Here is a 27,810-nt window from a genome sequence, read left to right as displayed (position 1 = left end):
CTAAACCTCCCCTGCCCCAACTTCAGACCATTTCCTCTGCTCCTGTCGTTACTCCCTTGGGAGAAGAGGCCAACCCCCATCTCTCTCCACCCTCCTTTCAGGGAGCTGCAGAGGGCAAGGAGGTCTCCCTTCAGCCTCCAAACTCAACATGCCCAATTCCCTCAGCCTCTCCTCGTGTGACTTGTTCTCCAGCCCCCTCACCAGCTTGGTGGCTCTCCTCTGGACAACACTCCAGCAGCTCAATGTCCTCCTTGCAGCGAGGGGCCTGGAAATGAACACAGCCATTGAGGTGAGGCCTCACCGACGATGACTTCCCTACTCCCGCTGTGCCTGACACCAGCCCGGATGGTCACTGAACAACACCCTTCCAGCCAAAAAAATAAAGAAAATCTTCCTAAATTCTCTCAGAAAAAGCTCTAGAACGGCTGCTACGGCTTTACACCAGCGCCTTTCCTCAGGGCCTTCCTGAGGCGGCGGGGCCCGGGGAGGATTGAAGCCCTTGACGCTCCCCCCCGCGCCTGCGCACTGCCCCCCCCACCTCAAGGCGCACGCGCAAAGCGGGGGGGGGGAGGGCAGCGGCGCCGGGAGGAAGCGGGGAACTGGCTTGGGAGGAAGCCCCGCCCACTTCTGGGAAACCCGTGGGGCGGGGCAAGGGGGGCGTGGTCATTCCCTCAGGCGGCGCGGCGATTGGTGGAGAGGGAGCGGAGAGGGCGGGGCGAGGAGGGGAGGGGGCGGGGCGAGGCCGCCGCCTGTCAGTGAGCGGGGCGCCGCTGAGGAGGCCTGAGGTGTCGCCGGGCCGCAGCGGTAGGTGAGGAGCGGGGCCGGTAGCCGGGGGGCACCGGTGAAGCGTTGGGGGGACGGGAACTCAGTGGGGGTGAGAACCGGTGGGGCCGGGAAGCGTTGAAAGCGGGAGCCGCTGGAGAACGTCGGCCGTAGTAAGGGCCTGAGGGAGCCCGCCGGCCCCGCTTCCGCGGCCGCCTCAGGGTGTGAGGGAGCCCGGCTGCGGCGGGAGGGGAAGGCCCCGGGAGCACCGGGGAGCTGTGAGCGGTACCTCCCGCCTAACGGGCCGGGCTGCCGCCGCTCCCCTTGCCCTCCGCTCCCCGCCCCATCCCCGCAGGGCGCCCGGCGCTCTCCCGGCGGTACCGGTTAAAGCTGGCCGCTCCGTTCCCTCTTGGAAGCTCCTCTCCTCCGCACCCCCGAGTCCCCCCGGGGCCGTCCCGCTCCCGCTGCAGCCGCCGGAGAGCAGAGGTGAAGGCTCAGAGCTTGGCCCGGGCGAGGTGCCGCTTCCCAGAGGCGTCCCTGGCCCCGGAGATGGGGGGAGGAGGAGGAGAATCAAAATATACGGCTGAAGAAGAGCTGAAGTTGGGTTAAATTCTGCTTGTCCCTTCCATCCAGCCCTAGTGCTCCTCTTCGGCGCGACTCTTTTTTTGCTGGCAAAAGGTTAAAATGCTTCTTTGCTGATTAATAAGTTGCTGCTGTGGTTGATCTCAGATGCTTCCTGTCTCCTTTAATCGGTTACATTAGAAACATGTGTTCGGTGCTTTGCACATGTAAGAAGCAGCAGCAGCAGCCTGAAACTGGCATCCATAAACAACGACTACATTTCTTTTTTCAGCTGGCTTTCAGAACTCTGCTCTGAGTAATAACTCGCACCTTCTCTGCTGTGCCCTTAATGATAAGAATAATCGAATCGGGCTTTGAAATATGTGTCTGCAGTGTGCTGCTTTATTGCAGTTTAACTAAGTTAAAATCTGTTACTGGCACGGCCACTAGATTCCTTTGGAATGAGTCATTTGCTATTAACTATTAAATTTTAACTGCTTTAAGAGAGTGAATCTTTGTATAGCATGCTGTGAAGGAGGAGTGGAACAAACAAACATATAACAACCCAAAAGCTAAGGGGTTTGTGGGACCTGGTCCAACATCACTGGAGTTAATGAACCCTGTCTGCCTGACTCCTGTTTCAGTGCTGGATGTGGGACAGTAGAGCTGAGCTTTCGTTTTAACAGTGATGAGCTGCCTAATTATTATTCTATGGGAGGAGGCAAATGTGATCATGCTGTCTCTTTAACTTTCCTTCTTTCCCTTCTGAAGTTTGCTGGCAAGTGTCAGTCAGATCTGTCAGAGGAGACAGAGGGATAGAGGTCTGGAAGGTGGAAAAATCACTCAGTTTCCCAGAGGAGCAGCTGGCTCGGAGTAAGAGAGACCTGAGTTAGGAGAAGGTCTGGAGATGCTGGGGAAGGGAGAGCCAGAGGATGCTTGGGGGTACCAGAAGGAGGCCTCTGAGGGCTAGACATGGGGGGCTTTAATCTGGAGGAACCTGGGCTTTGCTGAGGACAGTTTAGTGACACCAGGGCCCTGAATAATATTGGCCTTGTCTTGCCTGAAAGGCAGTTCTCTCCTGCAGCTAATGGGGGAGTTTGTCTTACGGGGGTTTGCTCAGGCCAGACAGTTAGAAACTACTCTGGGCAGTTCATGTTTCGACTTTGTAGTATAAAATCATCATAATTAAATTTGCAGGACCAATTGTAAATTAAGATTACATAGAAATGCTTCCAGCTATGCTGAATTTACCTCAACTTTTGGTTTTGCCTAACGTTTCAGCCTTACTGCTTGCTTGTAGCCTTTCATGGCATTTGATAAATGTGACTGAAAATTTCAAGGTGCCAAGCCAGGTATAGTAATAACCAGTGAAAACTCAGTCCTGCCTGCTTGGGCAGAATTGATTTTAATATGCGTTCGTGGCTATTGTTGGAAGTTGTCCATTTAGTTGCTTCATTATACTCTCTTGTTATACTTTGGGAAATAGCTTCACTCCACAAGTGGGTCTTAAAAGTCAGGATGTCATTAAGTGGTGTCCTGAGAGCCCTGGGAGAGCAGCTGAGCCAGGCCTGACAGCAAAACCCCTAGGGGTTGAAGTTTGTTCTGATTCTTTCTGTTTGTAAAGCAGTTTGGAAAAATTAGCCACTTTTTGCAGCTGAGCCAGGCCTGACAGCAAAACCCCCAGGGGTTGAAGTTTGTTCCGATTCTTTCTGTTTGCAAAGCAGTTTGGAAAAATTAGCCACTTCTTCGAATGAATGGGGTTGTGGTGATGTTTTATAAACTCCCAGCAAATGGGTGTTATTCATATCTTTGTTGAATAACATGAAAAGAATTGTTGAGGAGTGAGTTGTACCGGAGCTTGTATTTGAGGAAATGAGGATAGGTGTGTTTAGATGCTTTTAGAAAGATGGTTAAACCCAGTCAAATATTTTCCTACAGAGTTTGTAACCAAACTATTGCAATGTACGAATGTCTGGCAACTAAAAAGGCAGTTGAAGCTCATTACCCTGCTGTTTACAGTAAGCAGTACGAAGGGCTGAAACAGGATTTTGAAGTATTTACTATCAAACCACTTTAAAGAACGTGTTTACATACTTATTATCGTTTGTAACGTAACTTGCTCAGGAACATAAGGCTGATAGTGAAATCCTTTAAACGGGCAGTTCCGGGGTGGTTTGGGGGGAAGGTTTCCCTTTACCTGGTGCTGCTCAGGTAGGTCTGCGAGCAGCGGTGCTGGGTGATGATCCACGGGGAACCAGGCAGGAACGTGCAGGAGCCTCTTCTCTGGACACATGGCCAACGCTGGTTAAAGAAGAGGAGGTGAAGACTGAGCATCCTGGAATAGCAACTGGTGGTCTGACTCACTGGTATTTTAATCAGTCAGGCATTCTATTTATTTTTACTTTGGAACCCTTAGATACACAAGGAAAGTCTTTTTTTCCCCCTCTTAACCATGTTAATTTAAAGTGGCATTAAGTGCGTTTTAAGGTAGGGGTGTGTGCCAAGTGCTACAACTTTTTTTTTTTATTTTTTTTTTAAGTCCCTTCTGACACAAATTGAAACTGCTCCCTTGCTGTCTTGTTTAAATAACCGCCCCAGGCCCATGCTACAATAATATGCCTTAGACTAACATGGCCGAAAACGGAACCGGCTGAATTTCGGTTTCATCTGAAAACGCGGGCAGGCGAGGAACCTCAGCAGTAACATCCAGCAGAGAGGGGACAGGGGCAAAGGGAAGTGGTGTCTGGGGTTTGAAAGGGTTGTACTTATAGATCTACTCCTTGGGCCCCAAACCAAATCATCAGCGTGATTCTTTTTTTTTTTAAAACTGTCATCTTTTTTTTTTTTTCCTTTGGTGATCCGCCTGCTTTTTGGTAAGGTTTGTGTCTGTGTGTGATGTTTTTATAGCTAATACCCTGGATAAGTTCTTTAGGCTGCAGATTTGGCTCCTTATCAAATACCTACTGTCATTTGTTAGGACTGGAAGGTCCCCAAAAGGTGTATGTTCTTGTCTCAGGTGACATTTTCTGGTGATGCAGAAATTCCTGGCTCTTCCCAGCCGTTGCTGCGTTGTAGGGATCAGCAAAGCAACGTTGCTAAAATGCTGGTTGTGTTGTTTAATAAACCAGTAGCAGCTGCAAAAGAGAAGGCTAACCTGAGTTAATGCATTGTTCATAAAACTCTTCTCAATAAGGAAGTGGGAAACCTCACTGAGACAACATGATTTTTTTTTTCTTTTTTTCTTTTTTTTTTTCTTCAAACTAAATGTCAATGCGAAACTGCTGCTGAGCACTCATGCTCGGACTGGGAGAGGAAATCTACAGGCTTTGAAGCTGACTTATGAAGCCTTATGTATATTTTAAAGCTCTTTTAAAGTCTGTTTTAACCAAATCTGAGGGCTACTCCATAAAATGTTAACTGAAATTCTCCAAAGAGCCATAGGTGAGGGGGACCTGACCCGGGCAGACCAAGCAGCACCCAGTATTATGGTGTGCTGCAGAGTGTTTTAGTGCTGGAGAGGTATTTGGGTTCCTTTTTTCCAGCTATGAGTCTCTCTTTCTGTATACATAGTAACTTCATGAAACACAGATATGTTTTTTTAAGGTCCCTGCTACAAACAGCTTCCTGTTGAGATGGAAGAGCTGAAAGAGGGGCTTGTTTAGAGAGGGGAGGAGGTTTTAAAGGAGCAGAAAGCACATGGTATCTCTTATATTAATAATGTTTGAGTGTCTCCTTAATTCTGGCTCCCTACAGGTCTCAGATGACCCTCTCTGGTCTATTAGTTTCTCACAGGAGCACAGACCAGTGCCTCCACCACACAACTGATACCCTCTTGGGCTTTCGTTCTGTAAAAACGCACTTTCTTTTTTACAGCAGTGAGAACTAACATTAGTTAACCAGGGGTGAGTGTAAAACCTTAGTGAAGATAAGGAGCAAAAGCCCATTGTGGGTTAGGGGGTAATATTCACTTTTATCTGCTGCCTCATTAACCCGACTTCCCCATTCTTCCTTGAAAATAATGAGCCCATACACACGTCTGCAGAGGGAAGAAAGTCGGGGATATTAAAATCAGGAATTACAGTTGAATCTAAGTGACTTGGATGAGGGAGAGGAGGTTTTGAAAACCAGAGAAGCAGTTTGGGGTGTGAAACAACCCCCCTTCCAGCTCGACAACGTGAAGCTCCTGATGTTGCACGTATGTAAGTTGTGTCTGTACAGGAAGCTGTGCTCATCCTGGAGCGGTGGCAAGTACATCAGCAGCCAAAACCGCAGCTCCAGCATGTCTCATGTGGGTAAATCCTGTTCTGAGTGGGCTTGCCGTGGAACCTCAGGTACCCAGTTACTGCTCCCAGGGCTCCCTTTTATCCGGAGCTTCCCTGGGAAGGGCCTGGGCCCCAGAGACCGAGCACCTACATCCAAACTAACGGGGCTTAGGAACGCTTTGGGCTTCTCTGGATTGCACCCCTCTGGCCTTTTCAGTTCTGAATATGTAGCTTCAAGAGAAGCTATACTTAGGAAATTATTTTATTTTATTTAATCATAGCTCCTGCCAACTGCGCTCTGTTGTGCATACCATAAAAATAGTGGAGTTTTTGATTCCTATAAGGGCCTGAAAATTGTTCAGCAACAGTTAAACTGGGCTGGGCTTGCAGCTTCTGTGCCTACACAGCCTTGTAGACCTGAGTCACACATTAAACCGTCTGAGCGCTGGCAGCTGCTGGGTTCAAGAACGTTGCTTACAATAACTACCTCTTTTTTTATTTATTTTTTTTTAAGTCGGCAAGTGAGGTATGTGCTTTGTTGACTTTAATCTCAGTAATGTTTCCTTGTTACTCTTTTCCATTTCAGAGGGCGACAAGGACTTGCAGTTTTGCTTCTCCCCTCCCTTTGTTGTCTTTTAACTAAGCTGAGGAGTGACTTGTAGAATTAGGTAATTTTTGGCAATGGGCATGGGTTTGGGCTGCAGAGCTTGAAGGTCCTTCAAGGTGAGAGGAGGGCAAGGAGAGACGGAGTTAATGCAAATCAGGAGAGAGTGAGGATAAAAATAGCTCTGAACTTGTCAGTTTGGTCACCGGTGGCTTGGGTTAGTCATCTGGCAGGCTCTCTTTCTGTTGCTCCAAGGGATTATTTTACAGCACCGAGATTTGACATAATTTCTGCAGGGGAGAGGGAGCGGGCTGGGGTGTAATGAGTGGGATACTGTCATCAGCACTTCTTTTGCACAGCAGCTGTTCTCTGTTTAGCCGCTGAATGTGGTCATTGTTGACTTTCCCTGTCTACCTGCCAGGTTGTTAGGTGACTCATTTACACATCACACCAAGGTTCATGCACTTGGCTCCCAAACAGCTCCCTTCCCCTTTCCTCGGTGGTCCTTTGGGCACTGAACACCCACTAGTTTTGTCGTTTTCCTGACTGATTCCTGCGTTGCCAGGAGCCTGTCAGAGTAAGTGTCCCGTTGCCCCTGGCAGCTGCTCAAGGCAGGGCAAAAAAGGAAAGAAAAGAGAAAAAAATCAACCCTGGTTGGTGCAGATTTAAACTGATGAGCCCCGAAGGTGTGCTCCTGTGAACGTTCTAAGACCTTGTTTTTGCTGGCTAGGGCAAAAAAGGAAAGAAAAGAGAAAAAAAATCAACCCTGGTTGGTGTAGATTTAAACTGATGAGCCTCGAAGGTGTGCTCCTGTGATCGTTCTGAGACCTTGTTTTTGCTGGCCGCCATTCAAATGTCCCTCCTCCTCCTCTTCTGCTGGGTTCATGGCACTTAACACCTGTATGTGTTTGCTGAGGCTTCTGAATTTTCATGGGTTGTTCAATGACAGAAATGTTTGGTTTAAGATTTTGCAGTTGAGCTGTGAGAGTGACCTCTACAGTTAAGGGACAGTAGAGCATATTCTGGTTTGAAACATTAGAAAAAACCTGGTTTAACTTCCCCAGAATCCAGGGTGAGGGGATCAGGGGCTAAACCCAAGCTGTTAGGTCCTGTGGATTTGTGCTCAGTGTGGTTGTAGGAACTCCTAACTCCCCACGTTCCTATTTCCACCCCACAATACACCCCTGTCCCGTCCCGCGATGCCTTGCTTCCATGCTTCTCCCTGCTTCTCCCTTTCCACCCCTGGCTCCCTTCCACCTCCTCCTGTGCTGCCAACTGGCCAAGATGTGGCATGTGCTGGGACTTGTTGGGAGCTACATTTGCACTAACTGGTCAGCCAGCAGCCCCGCTGATTGACTCGCCAGCTGCTGCCAAGCCCAGGGAATCGGCTTTTCCAGCACCCTCACTGTCCTCTCTCCACCACCAGCTTCCATTAATCCCACACACCCTGAGAGGTCTGCTTTTGTCGGGCTCGACCGAGTATTTCAAAAAGTTGTCAGTGGTGAAGGGGAAGGAAGGGGAGCGGGGGAGGAGCTGTGTACGGGCAGGCTGGGTGCCCAGCCTTGTTTCATTGGAAAGGAAAATGAGAAATGGATTTGAGGGTGACTGAGTGTGAGGAGGAAAGTAATTAGCAGGATTTTATGGCCATTTTATGTAGTGCGAGAGCACAACATAATTTCTCCTGGCTGCACTCTAGGAGAAAATCTTTCATGTCTTCTCTTTTTTTCTTTTTTTTTTAATTCAGTGAATATTCTTCCTGTTTAGTGATACGAGAGTTCCCTCTTCTTTATGGTTTCACTGTTTCTGTTTAAGCTAAGGGAATATACCAAGAAATAAATTTCCCTGTGAAACCTGTGTGGTCTCATATTTTTAGTACTGAGAACAGCGTTGATTTTTCGGCTCTTTGGTGGCACAAATCAGGGGTGGAGAGCTGGCAGTCTTGGGTTCCTTTTTAGCTCCATGCTCAGAGCTTGGGTAGGACCTTGATTTGGTTTAAATGATTTAGTGATCTGATAACCTCCAGCAGCCTCCTGTTTCTCAGGAACTTGAAGCTGCTTCTGCCTGCAAAGTTAAGTATTTTGACAAGTGTTTTTCTTGGTGGTTTTTTTTTTTTTGTTCTTACTCAGTGACTCTCTGAACCTGTGAAATGGCAGTGATGGGCATTACATCCCAAGGAGCTCCTGATCCAGCTGTCAAGCACAAGAAGGAGCTCACACCTACGAAGGGGCTGAATGAGACAGTGAGTGAAAAGCAGAGCAGCGTTTGCAAAGTAGAAGACTCGAAGAAGGTCATCTTTCACAGTCAGTGGAAAATCCTGAGTGATGTAATCACCAAAGGAACAGCAAAAGAAGAAACAGAAGGAGGCTGTGCATCAATTTCTATTATTGCCCAAGCAGAATGTAAGTAGCAGGGCGGTCTGCTCTTCATTGAGGAAAAGGAATGTGCGGGGCGGGATGAGATTTCACTCGCTTTGCACTCCTGGAGAGCTGAGCTGAAATCTATTTGTAATCCCAAGTAGGGTGGAGTTGGTGACACATCCCAGTCTCTATTTAGGAAGCTCATGAAATCTCCTAATAATGTGGCAGCATCTACTGAATAAAGCATAAATAACAGAATAGCATGTGGCCCTTGCACCCAGCTGCTTTGCCTATGAACTTGTGTCCTGCTGGGTCATCTGTTCTTGCCTCTGACTTCTGAAAGGTGTTTTAAAAGAGCGGGGGGAAAAGAGAAGAAAACCAAACCAAAGCTGTCAGGTGGGAAAGAGCTGGGGGATCAGGAGATTGCGGTGCTGAAAAGCCAGCTCATGCTGGGGCAGGAAGGAGGTGTGGGTGATTGTGGCACGACCGTGTGGTGATTTGCCTGGATCACTGTTTGGTTTTAGCAAGTTGGTAGAGTTGTGTCTTAGTCCAGTTGTTACCAGGAGAGGCTTTGCCTGATCTTGAAGACGTGCGATGATCCTGTTTTCTTTCATGCAGGTGAAAACAGTCAGGAGTTCAGCCCCACCTTATCAGAGAGGTCCTTTATTGCTCATAGTAAGCGTTACAGGTGAGAGACTCCTTGGTGTGAACACCCACCTTCGCTGTTGTCTGTGCTGACTTGTTCCAAATCACCCTGGCTCTTACGCTGCGCTTACACTATTTTTTCCATAAGCACTCCTGTTTGGATTAGTTTTTCTGTCTGAGGCTCAGGAAGAGCGTGTCTTTCCCCAAACATCTTCCTCAAAACCTTTTTGTGTTAGGAGAAAATGCAAGTTTAAGCACAAACCACTCGGAACACCTTGCGTTGTCGTATTGTCAATGCCTGCTGATTGTCTTCTACCTCTATTTCTGGGTTGTTGAATTTGTTTTGGAATGACTGAGTCCCTTTTTGAGGTTCTTGGCCTTGAAGTAGAAGCATCCAAGGAAAGGTTTTCAGTCTCCTTGAACTGAACTGTCCTGATGCTTTTGAAACCTTGTTACACCAAAAGTTGTGGGAAACTTAGGCTGCTGCTAGAAGTAGTCCTGAGAAAAAGGAACCGCTTCGTTTCGGGGGGGGAGGGGGGCGAGGATAAACAACAGGGGATGAGAGAAGAACCTTTGCTTAATGACAGCAACAGCCACAGAAACAGAGTTGTGAAGAGAAGCTGAAAGTGGCAAAGGGGAGTAGTGGTTGCAAACAGGGGATGAGAGAAGAACCTTTGCTTAATGACAGCATCAGCCACAGAAACAGAGTCGTGAAGAGAAGCTGAAAGTGGCAAAGGGGGAGTAGCGGTTGCGACAGAAAAATGGAAGCCTGGGTCTTGCTTTTCTGAAGTCGTTTGGGAGCAAGCCACTTCTTCGTGAAGAACGTGTGCCCTGCTGGGGCACGTGCTGGAGCTTTATGTCTTGCTTTTCTGAAGTCGTTTGGGAGCAAGCACTTCTTCGTGGTGGGGCACGTACTGGAGCTTTATCAAGCAGCTCCAGCACTGGCTGAAGTGGGTAACTGGGAGATAGAATTGGGTGCTGTGAGTCTCCTGGCAGCTTTCAGACACCAGGGAGGTGAGTGGCTTGACGTTGCCCACTGGCTTCATGACATTGTCACATGAACCAGCTGAAGAAACGCAGAGTGAATCCTTTCTTAGAGGGTTTCTGTGGCACACACCCCAGCTGTATGTTCAGGTTTGAGGCAATGCAGCAATATCATCACCTAGAACTCTACTTATTGGGCCTTTTAGCACTCGGTGGTGCCCTGAAACAGCAGGAAGAGATGGAGAGGGCACTGCTGGCTGTGAACCGCATCACTCATCAGTAAGGGCGGATGATACACCACGTGGATCAACAGAACAATTACGATTTCTTCATTTGAAGATCAAATATCCTGTTTTCTCTTACAACTTGATTAAAAAAAAATAAAATCTAACTACTATGATTGGTATTGACTAACGGGAGGCAAATGTTCCCCTGTTCAGCCCCCAGTGGATGTGCTGGCCGGTGCTGGTTTGGGTATGTGAGCGTTCCCAGAACTCACCTTGTAGTATCGAGCTCTACGTGCCAGAACATTTTGGCTTTTTGAAGCTATTTTGTTTGAGTGCACTTAGTCATCCCTTTTCTTTGGTGCCAAGCCTATTTTTCTTACAAATAGAGCAGCCCTTTCTATTATGAGCGCTTTTATTAATTTTAACAATTTTTTAAAATAGATTGCATTTACACATAGCCTCTGTGTTCACCATAAATTATGGACACAAACTGTCTCAAAGCAACCTGGAGACATTCAGTGCTTTTCCCTCTACTTTGCCATCTAGTCTTGCTGTTCCTTGCAGAGTTTGCAAATGCTGAGCCTTAATGCTTTGCTTCCTGCTCACACCCCCTGTATTTCTCTCTTACAATGCCAGATATACTGTTGTGCCTTGATATTGAAGTTATGAATGCTCCATATTAGAAGGCAAGAAGTCATGTTATCGTTCTCTGTTCTTTAAATCTCAGAAGGTGGGTCAGAATTGTTAACTGGAGGTGTGTTTTCACCGTCAGATCTAAGAGACTTGATGCATTTTGGTTTCCAATAGCCGGTCGGACAGTCTCGATCAGATCCCTAACAATGTGGCCCACGCGACGGAGGGGAAGATGGCACCTACCTGTTGGAGAGGGAGGCATCGCGGCAAGACGAAAAAGAAACGTCGCAAGAAGAGATCCAAGCTGAAAGGGCAAACGGTGGCTGCTGGCAGGCGAGGTCCCCGAACTCCAGAACAGGAGAGCTGCACCCCAATTCCTGTCCAGGTGAGAGTGCTTAAGCTTCCTTTTGTACCACCTGGACCCCTGCAAACTCCTCCTGATTTGGGGTGGCTGTATTGCAAACTCCTCCTGATTTTGGGTGGCTGTATTGTGTTCCTGCTCAGCTGTTCTGTTTTTTTTTCATTTTCTAGGAGGATGAATCACACCAAACTACTCTTTACAGAAACAGTTTTTGGGATTCAGAATTTAACAAGGACTCGGTCTATGATCCACTGCCATTTGAGAAACCTGAGAAGGTTCTGTCCACGGGCAAACTCCACTCCCCGAGGAGCCAGTACAAAACAGAACTGCACAAGCTGATAAGCCCTATTCAGTGCCTTAATCATGTTTGGAAACCGCACTATCAGAGGGACAGTGTTCCACAACCTGAAACTCTCCATCCTTTTCCCTTCAACATCTTTCCCCCCCACTTCCCACATCCGGACAGTCCCCTCCACGCCGTGAAACATCATGCTCTGGAGACCTACTTCCACGGTGACCTCAACTATCAAGACAGTGAGCATCGCTTATCAGGCCTGAACTTAGAATATAGCTTCCCCAAATGTGTCAACCAGTCCTTGAAAACCAGTTCAGACAAGACTTCTGTGGAAGAATACTTAGCAGATGTCTTGAAGGGGAGCGTGAGTCTTGGTGAACCCCAGCATTTAGCCAGCCTAGCCAAGACGTGGAGAGGAGGTGGTCTGGACCCGAAGGAACAGTTTCATGAAGCAGATGAAAATGAAGGCGTGCTGCTTAATGAGGTGATCTTCTGACCCTACACACTAGTGGTGTGGAAGGCAGAGTTTCTCTTGGGCTTCAGATGAGAGATAATCTGCATCCATAATAATAATAATAATCTGCATTCTGTGAAAAGACTGCGTTTTCTGAATGGTTCTTGCTGTGCTTGCAGACTGCCAGTTAAAGATGCAGGGTTTGGAGGATATAAAGCCTTGTCTGAGATTGGTGGCTCTAATTTGTTTGCTCATTCACAAAATATGCCTGCTTGTCTGGGAGAAGTGCTCCTGTGCTTAGTCAGTCTTCAAACATCCCTTCTGTGTCTGGCTGTGACAGAACCCAGTCCATGCAGGTGAAGAGGCTGCAGTATTTTATTGGCTGTAGATGACCTGGACTGTGTCACAGACAGAAACCAGGGACGTGTAGATGGTGAAGGTGCAAAATAGCGTGTCTGCTGCCCCTGGTAGGAAGCCAGCAACTGCATGTAAATCTGAGAGGCATGATTCATTTCTTCTGAATTGAGTTCTCTCTTGCCACCTTCAACTCCTCCTGGAGGACTCTTCTCTGGAATCAGTGTGACCCTGTCGGTATTGTCACTGGAGTTCAGGGTGTCACTTACCTGCCTGAACATATTTACACTGAGACCTAAGGCAGATCTCAGTCTACTGGCGATCAAAAAGGTTTATCTCCCACATAAATGTCTACATTTAGTCACATGAATCTTGTTTTGTTTGTAGGATTTAGCTTTGCAGTTATGTCCTGCATGTGAAGGGAGTAGTGTGGAGCTCCAAAGCTATCCAAGTGCTGGCAGCCTTTCTTTACAACATTCGTTTAGATAAGAGCCCCCAGAAATCAAGTAGGTCCTCCCGTATTGATCATCTCAAGCCTGTGACAGAAATGATTTCATACAGGGACTTCGGGAGGTGCAGTGGTGTCTATCAGTGTGCTTTTTCTGAAGATGTGGGTCTCTCTCTGTGGAGCTCGACAGTTCAGTGTTTCTTACCTTGCTTCATCTTGTTTTCTGATTTTTTTTTTAACTTCCAGAAACTAAAGCCGGTGGATTACGAGTACCGAGAAGAGGTTCATTGGACCAAGTGTCACGGTTCTTTGGGCGTTGGCTCTTTTGGAGAAGTCTACAAAATAGAGGACAAACAGACGGGGTTCCAGTGTGCTGCCAAAAAGGTAATTATGTGTAGAAATAGCGGGGGCACAGAGAAAAAGCCTTGCTTTTCCACTTCCATGGACCGTAGGTACCTTATTGTACAGTTACAGTGAAAGGCTGCTCTGGTTATGTCCAAGGAGAAACTTCAAGGTGATGGCACAGAGAGGAGGAGGAGGAGAACCTGTCTGTGCTTAGCAGGCAGAAATAGGTTCCTTTGGCCTTCAAAGGGTGGTACGAGGTGTGTTGGGTCTGTGCTGAGACAGGCTGAGCGTGGAGATGGCAGAGATTGTAAAAGTGTTCCTGAGGACTGCGGGGGAGAAGCGGCTGCATGAGCTGTCTGCTTATCTAACTGTTCTCCTCTTAAAACACCTCTGGTGTAAATGGTGACATGGCAGGTGCTTCTCTGGTGAAAAAGCAATAAAGTAGGAAAAAAAATTAGGCAGTCTGTAGGCACTTAAAACAGAGAGAGCTTTTGTCTGTTCACTGAGTGTCACATGCGATACTGGCACGTTGTAATGAGGGGATTCTGCTACAGATGCAGCAAAGGATGTGTGTTTTTCCAGAAGCTGGCAGAATAATCTATTGTGCATCAAGATATGCCATTGTCATACGGTGTATGAAGCGTGTAGAATGGGACTTGAGTCAGGGTATTAATTTGTAGGCAGCCATGGGGGAGCTCAGAGGTGAAGGCTGAGTGATGATGGAAGTAGATGATGAGAATATAAACCTATTTTGTTTGAACTTAACACTTGAATAGTTCCACCACCTCTCTGAACTGCTTTCTCCCATTACTCCAATAAAAAAACTTCAACAAGTGTGTGGGAAGCGAACTTAACACTTGAATAGTTCCACCACCTCTCTGAACTGCTGTTTCTCCCATTACTCCAATAAAAAAAACTTCAACAAGTGTGTGGGAAGCACTTGTCTTGAGTACAGACCTATTATATGCAAAAAGAATTGGAAGTGGCATTTTTCAATTTAAAATGCTTGCTTTTTCTTCTTTACATTGGTTTCAACTTGATGTATGGCCTGGTGGAAAGATGTACGTGGCAAGACTAAGGCAGCTTGTCCAGTTTTTTAACCATTTAATTTATCAGCTGTAAAGAAGAAGGGTATTTAAAGTATGTAGAAAATTAATTCCTATTCTGCATCCTCACATTTTAGATATAGAATTTTGGGGCAATGTGACCAGCTTGTTTTCCAACAGCATGTAACTACATAAATTTATTACCTATTTCATATTTTGTAGAAGTAGCTGCTGCTAGTGTATATTTTCAGGTGGTGGTGCTGAAAAGACAGACATTAGAGTAGGAGAAGCTGCAGTCTTTCAAAATATCACTTACTTTTTTTTCCTAATTGCTGGAGAATTTCAAAAGATAATTCTGTAGACCAGAAATACATCATTTCACACCAAACTCTTTAACCAGGGGCTTCTAACGTGCTAGTTGAATGCTTAACTAGGATGGATTTTGTTTGACATCAGTAACTGTCTGGAATTGCTGCTGCCTGCCTGTGCTAGCAGGGGACTGCCTGACCTTCTTTCACCATACTTGGTGGTGTAAGCACCTGCTCTCCAAATTCTTGAGATTAAAGAAAACTAGCTATAGCTGGATTGCTGACAGTGAAGAAACATGATACATCCTTTTCCCACCAGAATCTTAATGACTCATGTTTTCCTTCTGGTCTTTAGCAAATTCTTGTTGTGTTTTGTTTGGCTGAACTTGGTTAAAGAGAAGCTCTATTCACTATTTTTCTGTGCAGGCTCAGTACCACCTAAAAGGGTGAAAGTATTGATCACTACTTGTGGCCATAGGCTCAGTACCACCTAAAAGGGTGAAAGTATCGATCACTGCTTGTGGCCATGCTTCATACTCCCTCCTGTTTTGGGTGGGTTTCATTTTTGCCAAGTACTGCACAATCCCTAGATATTATTTTCTTTTCTTCTTTCATGAAAGCAGAATGGGTGAGTTGTCAGTATTATCTTTTTAACTGAGGCACAAATTACCTTCCTCCTGAAGATTACCAGTACTTGGCCATAAGCTGGACGTGTTGCAGCCTGGCATTTTTTGTGGCAAATCTTTATTCAGACACTGAGGATTTAGGGACTCTCATTGTCCTTGTTCAAAATCGTTCTGAGCGTTTCCACTTATTGCTGCACCCACTAATTTCTGTTAATGACAGTTATCCCTGTCCCTCCGCTGTTAAACACTGTGGGACACTGACCCAGGCATCAGGGGGGACAGTTCTATTTGGATTTGTCACAAAATTTGTTCTCTGCTGCTTCTTTGTTTCTCCAGGTGCAAGTTGACCACTTCCGTGCAGAGGAGCTGACGACGTGCGCTGCGATAACAAGTCCTAAAGTTGTCCCCTTGTACGGAGCTGTGAAGGAGGGACCTTGGGTGACCATCTTCATGAAGCTGATGGAGGGTGAGAAGGGAACCCCAATGGAAGCACCATTGTAACTGCTGAATGCAGTGGACATTGAGCTCCTCTTCCTCCTGCCCCGCTTTTAAATCTGTTAATTCTTTGGTGTATCCAGAGTGTTCCTAGCGTTAATTCCTGAGTGGGTTGGGATAGGTATGTGTAACCCCTGCTGGTGTGGGCTTTCTTGGGGGGGAATGGTTTCCAGTCCTGCCTCACGCCAGTTCAAGGATGTGCATCTCTTGAACAGCAGCTGCAAATTCCCACTAAAACACATACCTGGTGCTGGTTTTTGCTTTCATGTTTATTTGCATGGCACATTTTGTTGGAAAAGGGGATGTTGCAAAGCAAAGTTAGATGCTTCCGTTGCCTGATGCTCTTTTTCCAGCCAGGACCATGGAAATTGCAGCCTGTGCAGGATCAGCTGGTGATCAGTAGCACCTGGAAATGTCTGATCTGATCACAGAGGAGTTGCTTTTGATACAAAGCAATGCCGTTAAGCTGACTGCTTTTTTTTCATGAAAGAGGCCAGTTTTGGTGGGCAGCAGGAACTCTGGGAATAAACAGAAGAACCAGACCCACACGTGGAAGATAAGGGCTGTCAGACCTGGCAGTTCTCATTTCTTCATCAGAAACAACGAGAAATGCTAATGATGCTGGGAAGACTTTAAAGATAAGCTAATGTGGACTCTCTGGATTCCTTTCTAGGTGGCTCACTAGGTCAGCTAATTAAACAGAGTGGCTGCCTGCCAGAGGACAGAGCCCTCAGTTATTTGGGCCAGGCGTTGGAGGGCTTGGAGTATCTTCATGCTCAAAACATTCTCCATGGAGATGTAAAAGGTAGGATGGTACTTAAGATACCTTCTTCTTCCCTTTTTCTTACGAAAGCCAAACTGCTTGGTGATTAAGTTACTGAGTGTCAGAAGGTTATTTACTTGATTTTCAGCTCTGCATTTGAGATTAGAGCTTAACTTGGTTCTAAAGAGCTTGAGCTCGTAGACCAAATCCCAACCAACTCATAGACCAACCCTTCCAACCCAAACCAGCTTGTAGACTGGTTTGGGTTGGAAGGAACCTTAAAGCCCCCCCAGTGCCACCCCCTGCCCTGGGCAGGGACACCTCCCACCACACCAGGTTGCTCCAAGCCCCCTCCAACCTGGACTTGAACCCCTCCAGGGATGGGGCAGCCACAGCTTCTCTGGCCAACCTGGGCCAGTGCAAATATCATATTTGTCACCTCTTCACAGCTTCTCTGGGCAACCTGGGCCAGTGCAAATACCATATTTGTCACCTCTTTCTTTTTGTCATCTGGTGGCTCTGGCAGGCTGTTTGCCCAGGCTGCCCCGCCACTGGGGTAGAGAAATCTCCAGGACAGATAATTGGTAGTTTATAAATAGAGATAATTATAGCTGTGTAATTACTTAAGCCAGGGACACGCCATAGGAGTAATAGACCTTGGTTTGGGCTCAAAAAACTGCAGTTCTGTGGGCTTTTGGCTTTTTTCCATCTCAGTAACAAAGGAGACTTAATTAAAAACCTCTCATTGGCAGCGGAGAACGTGCTCTTGTCTGATGATGGGAGCAGGGCCCTCCTGTGTGACTTCGGTCACTCCGCTCACCTGCATCCGGACGGCCTGGGAAAGTGCTTGGTCACAGGTAAGGGTTTGCTGCTGCCATTCTAGAGAATTGCCCTACTGACTCATTCTTTCTCTTTGAACATTTACATACGGCTCATTTGCAAGCAACTGTATTTTCCAGGCTTAACGTTGCTCGTAGTGTCATATTTATTGATATTACTGTGATGTATCCCACTGACACCTAGCATGACCTGAAGGATGGAAGGTGGTCCTCAGCTCCCAGTCGAGGAGGCTGTTGTATTCTTTGTGAGACTGTGCCTGCATACTGCGTTGGGTGTTTTGTCCCTGAAAGAAACCACATTGAAACTTAAAAATCTATCTCTGACTTGTCACTTAACCTCACAGAACAGCCAGGGAGGAGTCCTGACCTCCACCAAAGCTAAATTCCTCACTGAATTTTGGGGCGGTTAAACTTTACAGTGCTTCTTAATGCACCCATTGAAAGAGAAGGATATGTTTTCTATGGCCGAGCTCACCAATGGAGTGTCATGTTTTGCCTCCCAAATTTGCTTGGAAAGGGGAATGTAACACCTCTTTTGTGCGTAAGAGACGAGATCGATCTGGAGATGTAGCTTCTGAACAGCTTATAAGAGCACACAGTGCTGCTGTTTGGGTTGAAGGGACTTGTTTCTCACTTTAACTGAAAAGAGGCTGCCTTAGGCTTCCCAGCAGTTGCATTGGAGCAATTCTCTGCTTTACGTGCAGTGAGTTTTCACCTGAATGCTTTCAGGGAACTACGTGCCTGGCACAGAGACTCACATGGCCCCGGAGGTGGTGATGGGCAAGCGCTGTGACTCCAAGGTGGACGTCTGGAGCAGCTGCTGCATGATGCTGCACATGCTCAACGGGTGCCACCCTTGGACCCAGTATTACAATCACCCGCTCTGTCTGAAGGTGAGTGACCCAAGATTTCCCCAGGAAAAGCTACGTAAGCCCATAAAATCTCATTATGCCTAACTAGAGAGCAATCATTTCAGGAAATCTGTTATCTAAGGTGATGCCAACCTTGCCTTGGCAGCTGATAATTTCTTACGCCTCTCAGACTGCTGTGTATCACACGTAGTGGGGGTTTCTTTCCTGTCCTGCTCATGACTTGGGTGTGACTTTTCAGCCGTTCTGCTGTGATAAAATTACTGCTCAGGTCTCTCATTTAATGCTGTAATTTCGGTTGGAAACGCTCTCGGGGTGGGAAGGACCTTTCTGAAATCAAACGAAGCCTCTCTGGTCTAACCTCTTTCGCTTCCTGTTTGTTACACAGATAGCTAAAGAGCCACCTCCTCTGAGGGAAATTCCACCTTCCTGCAACCCTCTCACTGCCGAGATTATTAAAATGGGCCTGGAGAAGGAGCCAGTTCAGAGAGCATCTGCCTCTGAACTTAAAACTAAGACCAGCGTGGCGCTTGAAGAAGGTAGAAATGTCCTGTATCTAAAGCTTTTTATCCGCAGTGGGGAAGTGGCCCGTGGCTAGTTGTGTCGGAGTGGTCCTGTAGGGAAGCAGCAGCATGTTTTGCTGTTCAGTGTGTCCTTTGCTCAGGCCTCAGCACTGCTGTATATTTTTGAGCTGATGGCTTTTGCCCGCAGCCGGGTGTTTCTCGCCCAAAGAAATGAAAATTTCCTGTGTGTTGTCACATGCTCTTTCTTCCTTCTCTGCTCAAAGCAGACGATGCTGTGCCTTGTGTGGGTTTATGAAGGTGTGTGCTGTGGCTGTACTCAGCTGAAGCATCAACTGCAGCCAGCGAGCTGGAGCCTGGCGTGCAGCAAAACTGAAAGCAGAGGTTGATTGCATCCTGAGCTGTAACTCACGCTTCTGGGCCAGCCTTGCCTCTAAGACTGCCCATAATTTATTTCAGCTTCATCCTTCTGACAGGTTCTGTAACACAGCAAGAATTCGTAGAGGTGATCTGGGTTTCTTTTGAAGGAGCTGGGCATTTTACAGGGAGATACAGTTCAGAAATTCATAGAATCGTGGAAAGGTTAGAGTTGGAAGGGACCTTAAAGATCATAGAGTTCCAACCCCTCTGCCCTGGGCAGGGACACCTCCCACCACACCAGGTTGCTCAGAGAACTCTTATTGTGAAGGAAAACTTTTACCTTTTTTTTTTTTTCTTATTTGATAATGTTTGTATGCTTTTTGTTTTTGTAGTGGGAGGCGTGACAAGCCCCTGGAAAGGCGAATACCGAGAGCCTAGACATTTATCTTTGAACAAAGAAAACAATCCACAAACGTCCCTGTCCCCCACAGTGAGCCCAGTTTCTGAGACAGGTTCTCACCAAAAATTGGCAGTCAAGGTTTCTGGTGCAAGCCCGGTCCCACCACCCCCTCCATCTCTGGAGCAAACGGAGGAGGTGGAGGGGACCCCTTGGAACGCCTGCAAGGAGTTACCTGAGACCTGGGATCCTCCACCTCTGTCCTCAACCCCTCTCCCTCTGAAGAGCTGTGGCCACGTGGAGAAAGCAACAACCATTTCAGAGCAAGAGCTTCAGCAGCTGGAAATAGGTAAGGGATGTGCTATGCAGGGAATTCAGCTTCTGCTTCAGAGCATGATAAAAATACAGCTGCTTTCTTTTGGCCTCTTGACAGTTATTTCTGGGTTTTGAGCTTGGATGTCATTTTGTTCATAGTTCCTCTCTCGTTACACAAATTGCTCAGCCTATAAATTACCAAAACCAGTAGCTCTTAACCAATTAAATATGCCACGAAGGTAGCGGTCAGGGTTTTCTCCCACTTTCTGAAGAGTGGAGCAAACTTCTGCGAGAGGTGCAGGAACCTCCCAAAAAACACCCAATTTCAGACTGTTGTTATATGCACCACGTAGTGTCTGCCATACCAACTTCATCTGACATTTTAGATTTTCAAACATAATTCTTTTAATAAAGGGATAAGCCTGTTGGATGGGAGATGTCAAAAGAAGCCATATCAGTCTGCAGCTGTTGAATTCTGGGCAATGGAAAACCTGTAGCCACCAGCCAAGGAGTTTGATTACCAGCAGCAATCCAGGGTTTGAAAACCAGCTGTAAGTTCAGGGTGAAAATTGGTGAAGTGACAGTGCAGTTCCATTGCCCCAGTATAACTTGGCCTTTCCCTTTTTTTATCCCATATTTTCTAGTCTTTGTAAATGAATTGAAAACTTAAGGCTAGGAAACCAGTCTCTTGAAGTGTAACTGGTGTCCCAGAACTGAGGAATGGCATTTTGGGGGTTGCTGAGGGCCAGTTTTCTTCTCTAGTGGCTTTGGATCTTCAGCAGCCTTGTCAGGTCAGGATGTTATCAGCACATGTTACTGCAGGAGCCAAGTACAGTTTGGCCTTTCCCTGGGGATGGTGTGGGTGGATCCAGAGGGAAGACTGATCGGTGACATAATGGGCAGGAACTGGGAAATTCTGGGTGCTGGTCCCACCTCTGGCATTTTGCATGTCATTGCACAGTCTGTCTGTCTGTTCTGGCTCAGTTTCCCTATTTTCAGGGGTAGCAGTAGCCTCTGCTTAGCAGAGGAGTTGTGCATCGTGTGTTTTGCAGACACTAATATCAATGTTTGTTAGATAATGCTGAAGCAGCTTTGGCTATTAATTGCAATAACAGTGATTAGAGCAGGGAGGCATGAAAGGAATCGCTGGAAATGTCTTCCTTCTGTTCCCTTTTGCTTGCAGAACTGTTTTTGAACAGCCTTTCCCAGCCTTACTCGCTGGAAGAGCAAGAACAAATGCTTTCCTGTCTCAGCATCGACAGCCCCTTTGTCTCAGATGCCAGTGAGAAGGTGAGTGGGGGCCAGCCCCGTTCCTGGGGGGTGGCGGGGAACCACCTCTGGGAAACTGGAAGCTGTGCCCAGTGGACATCTGGAGTTTCTCACTTCATTGCTGCCTTTTGACACCCAGTTTGCTGGGAGGTACCTTGGGAAGACATCGTTGCTCTTGGATAGTGGGCTACTGGGGGCTCTGGTGGTTCTTTAGCTTAGTGTCCAGTGTGGACCCCGTTCCCCTGGTTGCTCCCCTGTGCTGTACACTCACAGCAAGTGTGAGGACATGGAAAATCTCAGTCACCTTGACCATGTCTGTGCAGAAGAAAGGAGCTTGAAGCAGCAGTGATGAGCACAGGAGCTGGAGCAAGTCAAACAAGCAGTGGTGCAGCCCAGGGTCTTCTTCCTGGCAGTGGCCACTAAAGGGGTGTTTGGGGAAAGACCAGGAGAACAGAGACCCTAATCTTGGATATTCATTCGCAACCTAAGGTTCTGTTCTCCATGAACTTCCTTTATAATGACTTACATAGTCTAAGTTACTTAAATACTAAGTTTAATTAATTTTGTTTGCTCTGTCTCTGGTGTTCCTAAGGTAGGGAATATCGGTGAGAAACACTAAATAAGCCTTGTTGAACCAGGGAGGGACGGACGCCCTTCAGTCATTGTTTTCAGAGACATAGAGTCCAGAATTGCGTAGCCTGCCATCTACAGGAGTCATTTCTGACTCTGATCATCTTTGCTTCCTATTTCTGTTCCTCTTCTCAGCCTTCTAATGCTTTTCAAGGAGGACTGAGCAGAGTTCTGTGCAGCAGTTTAGCTCTGGACACAGCATGGGATGCAGTGTGGGATGTGACTCTGCTTCTGATTTTGGTTTTTTTTTTTTCCTTAATATGTAACCCTAGTGTTTAATTTGACTTTTGACTGGTGCTTACCACTATGCTGATGTTCTCAGATTGCCCTTCTGTGACCCTGAGGTAGAATAAGCTTTTCCTACAGCGATGTAGGGTCCATAGTTGTTCATGTACAGTTAACTGTTCTTCCTGGCTCTTACTTGTCACTTATTGCCATTAGAATTTTAACTGATGCTTTATTCTCCTGTCACTAAATATGATAAAACCCCTTTTTTTCCCCTCATCCAGCTCTTCAGCTGATTGATTTGGCTGTTGAGAATATCTTATTCTGTCTGCGCACATTGCTATTCATCCCCTTTTCTAGATGGCAGGTAATTGTTGAAGAACTCAAGGCCCAGCCTAGATCCCTGTGGATTTCTACTTTTTTCTTCTTGAGGTTATTTTAATGTTCATGCTACGCAAGTTCCCTTTGTCTAGGAGCCTTTGACAAACTCCTCCTTATTTCTGCAGAACTCCATGAAGGCTTCTCACAGCTTGAGGGACACTATGAGCTCTGGGATTCATTCCTGGAACAGCCAGGCAGATGGACAGAGCTTCAGCTGGAACAACCTGCTGAACCGCAGTCGGCACACGGACACTCCCAGCTACTTCAATGGTGAGTCTGAACTTCTGAAGTTTGGATAAATGATCAGGTTGGGTTTTTTTTCCAATATCTAGATGGTCTGGGATATGGAGTCCTTGAGTTCTTCTTATCCTTCATTTGCTGTGCCAGCTCAGACCCTCCTAAAAGCACGTGGGTTGTGGAGAGGCCAAGTCTGCCCCAGCCGTAGCTGGGTGGAGGGCACTTAAGGCTCTATGGTCCAGTAACAAGAGAAGTTCCTGAACACACAGGGTCTGGTTCAGCTTTGTGTGCCTCGCCTCGTGCAACTGCCATGTGCCACAACATATGCTTTATAACCATAAATGTCTACAAAGTCGTTTTGAGGGCATGTTGTGCAAATCAGTGCGTCCCTTCAGCTGCTTTCTTGCTAAATCCAGCTCTGCTCTGTGAGTCATCGTTGTCTTCACCCAGACTCCATGCTCAGAGAGAGACCTACATAAATGAAATGCTTAATGACGAAAACGAGTTTTCTGAGATATGTGCATTGCTAGTCAGTGTTTCTGTGCTGGACTGTGAAATTGTTGTGGCTCCAGCAGGAGGTAATGACTTCTCTTGTGCGTTCCAGGAGTGAAAATCCAGATCCAGTTGCTAAGTGGAGAAAATCTACACATCAGGGACTTCCACAGGACGAAGGTGGGAGACATCGCCACTGGGATAAGCAGCCAGGTGAGACACAAACTGGGAGTTAGGGGCAGTGTTTTGTCTGAGAATCAATTGCTTCCATAATTCAGCCTTGTAATGCCTTAAAACCAGTGACCCAGAGTCCACTCCAGGATCCTAACGACACGTTTAGTACCGTAACTTTGGTGCTGCTGTGAGGAGTGTGATACCAGGAGGTGTTTTGTGAATCATAAGCCATTGCTAACTGTCATAGGGACCATAGGGATCTCCATCTGACAAACTACCTGTGCTGCAGCTTAAAAATCCCTCTTCTTGACTATAAATATAAATCTTTTCCCCTCTCCCTGAAGAAGAATCAGTATATGACTTTTTAATCAAGAGCAGTAATATCAGCCAAGGGAAAGGGGCTGTGTTGGGTGTGATGCTTCTCGCTTGTTAGTTTGGAAGAGATACTGGCAGGCTCCAGAGAACCTCGCTGTGGGCCTCTTTGGCAGTCCCTGAAAGAAACATTTGAGTGCTTGTGGGACTGGGACTCATCTGAGTGTGAAATGTGGTGATCATCTCTATACAGAGGTTGTGGAGGTCCAGAAAATGTTTTAGTGGTGTTGGTTCTCTTTGGTGTACTTCGTTCTCTTGGACATCACAAAGCAAAATACCACTAGCCTGCAAAGGAATTCACAGTGCCCAAGCACAGGCAGATCAGGAACCACCACCAATGGTCAAAAAATTGGATAAGGCAATTCAACAGTGGGATGAATGCTACCTAGTCCAGTTTCTGAGATGCTTTCTCACAAGAGAAGGTTGGATGTTCTTGTTGAAGTGGGGCCAGAGGAGGCCCCGGAGATGCTGGGAGGGCTGGAGCCCCTCTGCTGGGAGGGGGGGCTGAGAGAGGTGAGGAGGTTCAGCCTGGAGAAGAGAAGGCTCCGGGGAGACCTTGGAGCCCCTTCCAGTCCCTCAAGGGGCTCCAGGAGAGATGGGGAGGGACTCTGGATGAGGGAGGGGAGCCCTAGGAGGAGGGGGAAGGGTTTGAGCCTGAAAGAGGGGAGATGGAGCTGAGCTGTGGGGAAGAACTTGTTTGGTGTGAGGGTGGTGAGAGCCTGGCCCAGGTTGCCCAGAGAAGCTGTGGCTGCCCCATCCCTGGAGGGGTTCAAGGTCAGGTTGGAGGGGGCTTGGAGCAACCTGGTGTGGTGGGAGGTGTCCCTGCCCAGGGCAGGGGGTGGCACTGGGGGGACTTTAAGGTCCTTCCCAACCTAAACCATTCCATGACTCTATGCTAAGCACAAGCTTCTCTCCAGGAGCTGTTCTTGGGTTGGGAAACCGTTTGCTGGGATTGATAGAGGGAAATGTTCTGGAAGAGAAGTGTCACTGAGATCTCTTTGTTCTGCTTCACAGATACCAGTCCCTGCTTTCAGCCTGGTGACTAAGGAAGGCCAACCAGTTCACTACGACATGGAGGTCCCCGACTCCGGCATCGAGCTGCAGTGCACCCTCGCCCCTGACTGCAGCGTCAGCTGGACATGGCGAGTCAAACACGGTCAGCTGGAGAACAGGCCGTGAAGCCGTTCCTGTTTTGGAGGTTTTTACCTTGTTGAAAGAAGGAATTGCAAAAGCTTCTGACCACCCCTGCCATGGAGCACCAAGTGCAGTTGCTGGTGTTTTGTGCTGACGTAGGATAGCGGTTCAGCAGCTCACTGCTCCCGGGCCTCACCTCTCTTGCCTGTTCTGATCCAGTTCCAAGACACGTCCTGAGCTTAGATGTTCCCCAGAACAGTGGGAATTACTCGTTTTGGGTGTGAGTGTTAAGCTGAGCTTGAGAACGGTGGGTGGAAATTCCTGCTTTTCAGAGGAATGTGATTGTGCTTTTCAGGAGAACAGGGGGATTGGATGGGAGCTCCTGGGGCTCAGCCTCCTGGGAGAAGACAGTAGCTGCTGGGCTTGCCCAAGGGAGGAGGTTGAGTATCTTTGGTGCAGCTGTGGTTGTTTGTGCCAAGGGGAGCTGGCTGACTTCCTTCTCGCTGGAGGGAAGGCAACGTTTCTGTAGGCTTTGGGTAACATCAGCTCTACCTCAAGCCTTTTGCACGGGGAAAATCGACAGCAGTCAGTAGCTGGGTTCTTGGTTTCACCTCCCACCCTTCCCCGCAGACGCTTCCTTCTTGAATCAGAAAAGAACTTAGTTCCCAGAAAGAGCTTTGCTTGCAGCTCTCCTCTTCAGGTCTCCTCCCCGGCTTTGGGGCCGGTGCTCTCTCTCCAGGGTCTGGCAGGTAGGGCAGGAGGAGGGCACGGTGTTCCTCACCATGGGGCAGGGTGGAAGGGTGGTGTTTCTCCATCCTCTTTCCATGGCTGACTCGGGACTTGATGTGAAGGGTCCCATCCAGGCAGCTCCCCCTGGAGGGGGAAGGGACGGTGGCTCGTTCAGCTCGGAAAAAGTCTGAATTTTGCTGCAGGGTTTATAAAATCTCTCTCCTGGCTACGGATCCGTCCCCTGGGCTGGAGTTGCCCCGGTGGTGTGGGGGGTGTTAGCTCAGCCTGGCTCCACCAGTGCTCCCGACCGGCACGAGGCTTCGGACCCCCTACCTCAACCTGTGCTGAAGGAGTGGGATGGGCAGCTGGGCCCAGAGTGCCTTAAGCTTTGAATTTTATTCTATTTTTTTGTACTGATTTGTGAGTTTTTTGGTATACACTGAAACTGTATGGGTCGAGTTTAGATGGGCAGGTGTTGTTAGCCCTTCTGTAACCCAGAAGAAAAACCACCAGAGGGAGGTGTCAGCTCTGAGTGTGGTTCTCCAGGACTGCTCCAAGTCCTGGCACGCCGTCCACGCTGTGCTGTGGCTCTGCCAGAGTGCCCTGAACGTTGGTGGCCTCTGGGCAGGAGCTATCAGCATCCAGGCTGAAGAGACAAACAGCTCCCAAAAAGCAGGGTAGGCCCTGCCGGACCCGCTGGTTCTGGGGGACACAACGGGGGCAGGAGTTATTTGCAGCTTTTTCAAGTGAAATTCACTTAGAAAACAGCTGGGGAAAGTTATATTCTGAGGACCAGGGCTCCTCAAGCAACTGATGCACTTTCCCTTTGGTCTCCCAGAACATGGGCTGGTTTCGATACGGCAGCGACAGCCCCAAGCAGGAACCCCGAGTTGTGATGTAATAAACAAGTGTAACTCTTGAAGAAAAAATTAAACCCGCTACCACTATGGGTATAGTTCTTATAGCACTTTTTGTTCTAAAGCACTTAAAACGTTGTCCAAAACAGGCACGTAATTATATTTGAAAAACCACATTAAGAGCCTTTTTAGTAAACAATTAGCACATTACGCACATCTCTTCCAGGAAGGAGTGGGGGGAGTGGGTAGGTTGGCTTGATTTTTTTTGGTTTTTCTCAGATGCCATAAACTGCAAAGAGTTGTAGGCTCTGGAGCAGGAGGGATCCAGATGCCTTCCTGGGAGCTCCCAGGCACATCTCCAGTGCCCTGACCCATCTCCCCGGGCCTGGTGCCCTTCCTGGGCTTCCTCTGAGGGGGGGGCAGGAGAAAAACCTGTTGGTTGTTTGTAAGAAGAGCCTGTTGGTGACGTGTGGGTGTGACACGCCGCTGGTGGCCGTGTGTCTGTTCCCTTCCCAAGGGCTGTGTCGTGGCTTTCGCTGTTGCCTGTACTGGTGCAGGGGTCTGGTGGACTGGTGGTGGACTGGGGTGCTGCTGGGCAGGAGGCAGCAGCCCTCCCTTCACGGGGCTGTGAGCTTTGCACTTCAGTGAGAGCATTAATCTTATCTCAGGCCCCCAACGCCGGGGGGTGACGGGCAGTGAAACCCTGGTGCCCCCAGAGTGTCTTTGTTGGGCAGAGGGAGGGGGCCGTGTCCTCCTGTTCCCACCAGCATTACCCGGGGTCTCCATCCCCCTCCTGCTGTCCCAAACCTTCCGTCCTATTTGGCTGCCACCTCAGGTGAAGCAGGGAGGGTGCAGATCCCCACCCACCAACCCTTTTTGGTGACAGCCAGCCCGAGGACAGGACAGACGCTTGGGCCAATTCCACTGGTGCTTCCTTCCTGTCCTGAAACGTGGTTCTGCTCCCAGCAGCATCCCCAGGGATCTCATGGGAGTGCTACCTCCCAGCTCGGGGATCTCCTCGACTCCCTCCTACTGCTGGGGACAATTTCCTTTTAATTCAGCTGGTCTTTTTTGCTGTGACAGGAATAAAAAATTCAGTTGCAAATCAAGGCTGGTTCTTCAGTACTCGGAGAAGAGAAAATCAGGAAAGCTTTGTTATCCCCATTAAAAATTTGGCTGAATCCATGTGTAATAACAGAGTCTGTAGGACAGAACCCCCAGATCGGGGTAGGGAGGACAAACAGCAGCAGGAGTGAGAAACACAGATGGTTCATGTCGTGTGGATCCTTCCCAAAGTTGGGAAAAATGACTGTTGGCAAAGGGCTGGGAAGCCGGGGGTCTGACGGGGGGGGCAGTGCTGGCGTGGGTGAAGGTGACAGGATGATGAGCCTGTGTTGAACGAATGACACTTTACAAAACTGTGAGTTCTTGAAATGAACATTGTTGACCTGCATTTTCACAGGGAAAAAAAAAAATAAA

General features: G+C 47.9%; 1 protein-coding gene across 2 annotated transcripts; it reads left to right on the top strand.

The window, feature by feature from the left end:
• The first annotated feature begins 735 nt into the window (after positions 1–735).
• MAP3K14 (mitogen-activated protein kinase kinase kinase 14) lies at positions 736–27,810 on the top strand. Of its 2 annotated transcripts, none has more exons than XM_014951520.1 (16): positions 736–808; positions 8,316–8,588; positions 9,165–9,234; positions 11,210–11,420; positions 11,567–12,175; positions 13,194–13,331; positions 15,609–15,738; positions 16,441–16,572; positions 17,283–17,387; positions 18,099–18,262; positions 18,627–18,777; positions 19,512–19,865; positions 21,015–21,121; positions 22,462–22,606; positions 23,178–23,278; positions 24,626–27,810. In XM_014951520.1, exons 2-16 carry the CDS (start codon positions 8,336–8,338, stop codon positions 24,788–24,790), a joined length of 2,835 nt encoding a protein of 944 aa, XP_014807006.1. In that variant the 5' UTR covers positions 736–808; positions 8,316–8,335; the 3' UTR covers positions 24,791–27,810. The 2 variants fall into 2 exon arrangements, with proteins under 2 accessions (XP_014807006.1, XP_014807007.1); XM_014951521.1 differs by having other exon boundaries at positions 763–804.

This window comes from Calidris pugnax, unplaced genomic scaffold, assembly GCF_001431845.1.
Source record: "Calidris pugnax isolate Ruff unplaced genomic scaffold, ASM143184v1 scaffold191, whole genome shotgun sequence".
NCBI lineage: Eukaryota > Metazoa > Chordata > Aves > Charadriiformes > Scolopacidae > Calidris > Calidris pugnax.
Note: the sequence above shows the minus strand (reverse complement) of the source record. Positions and strands in the feature narration are given on the sequence as shown.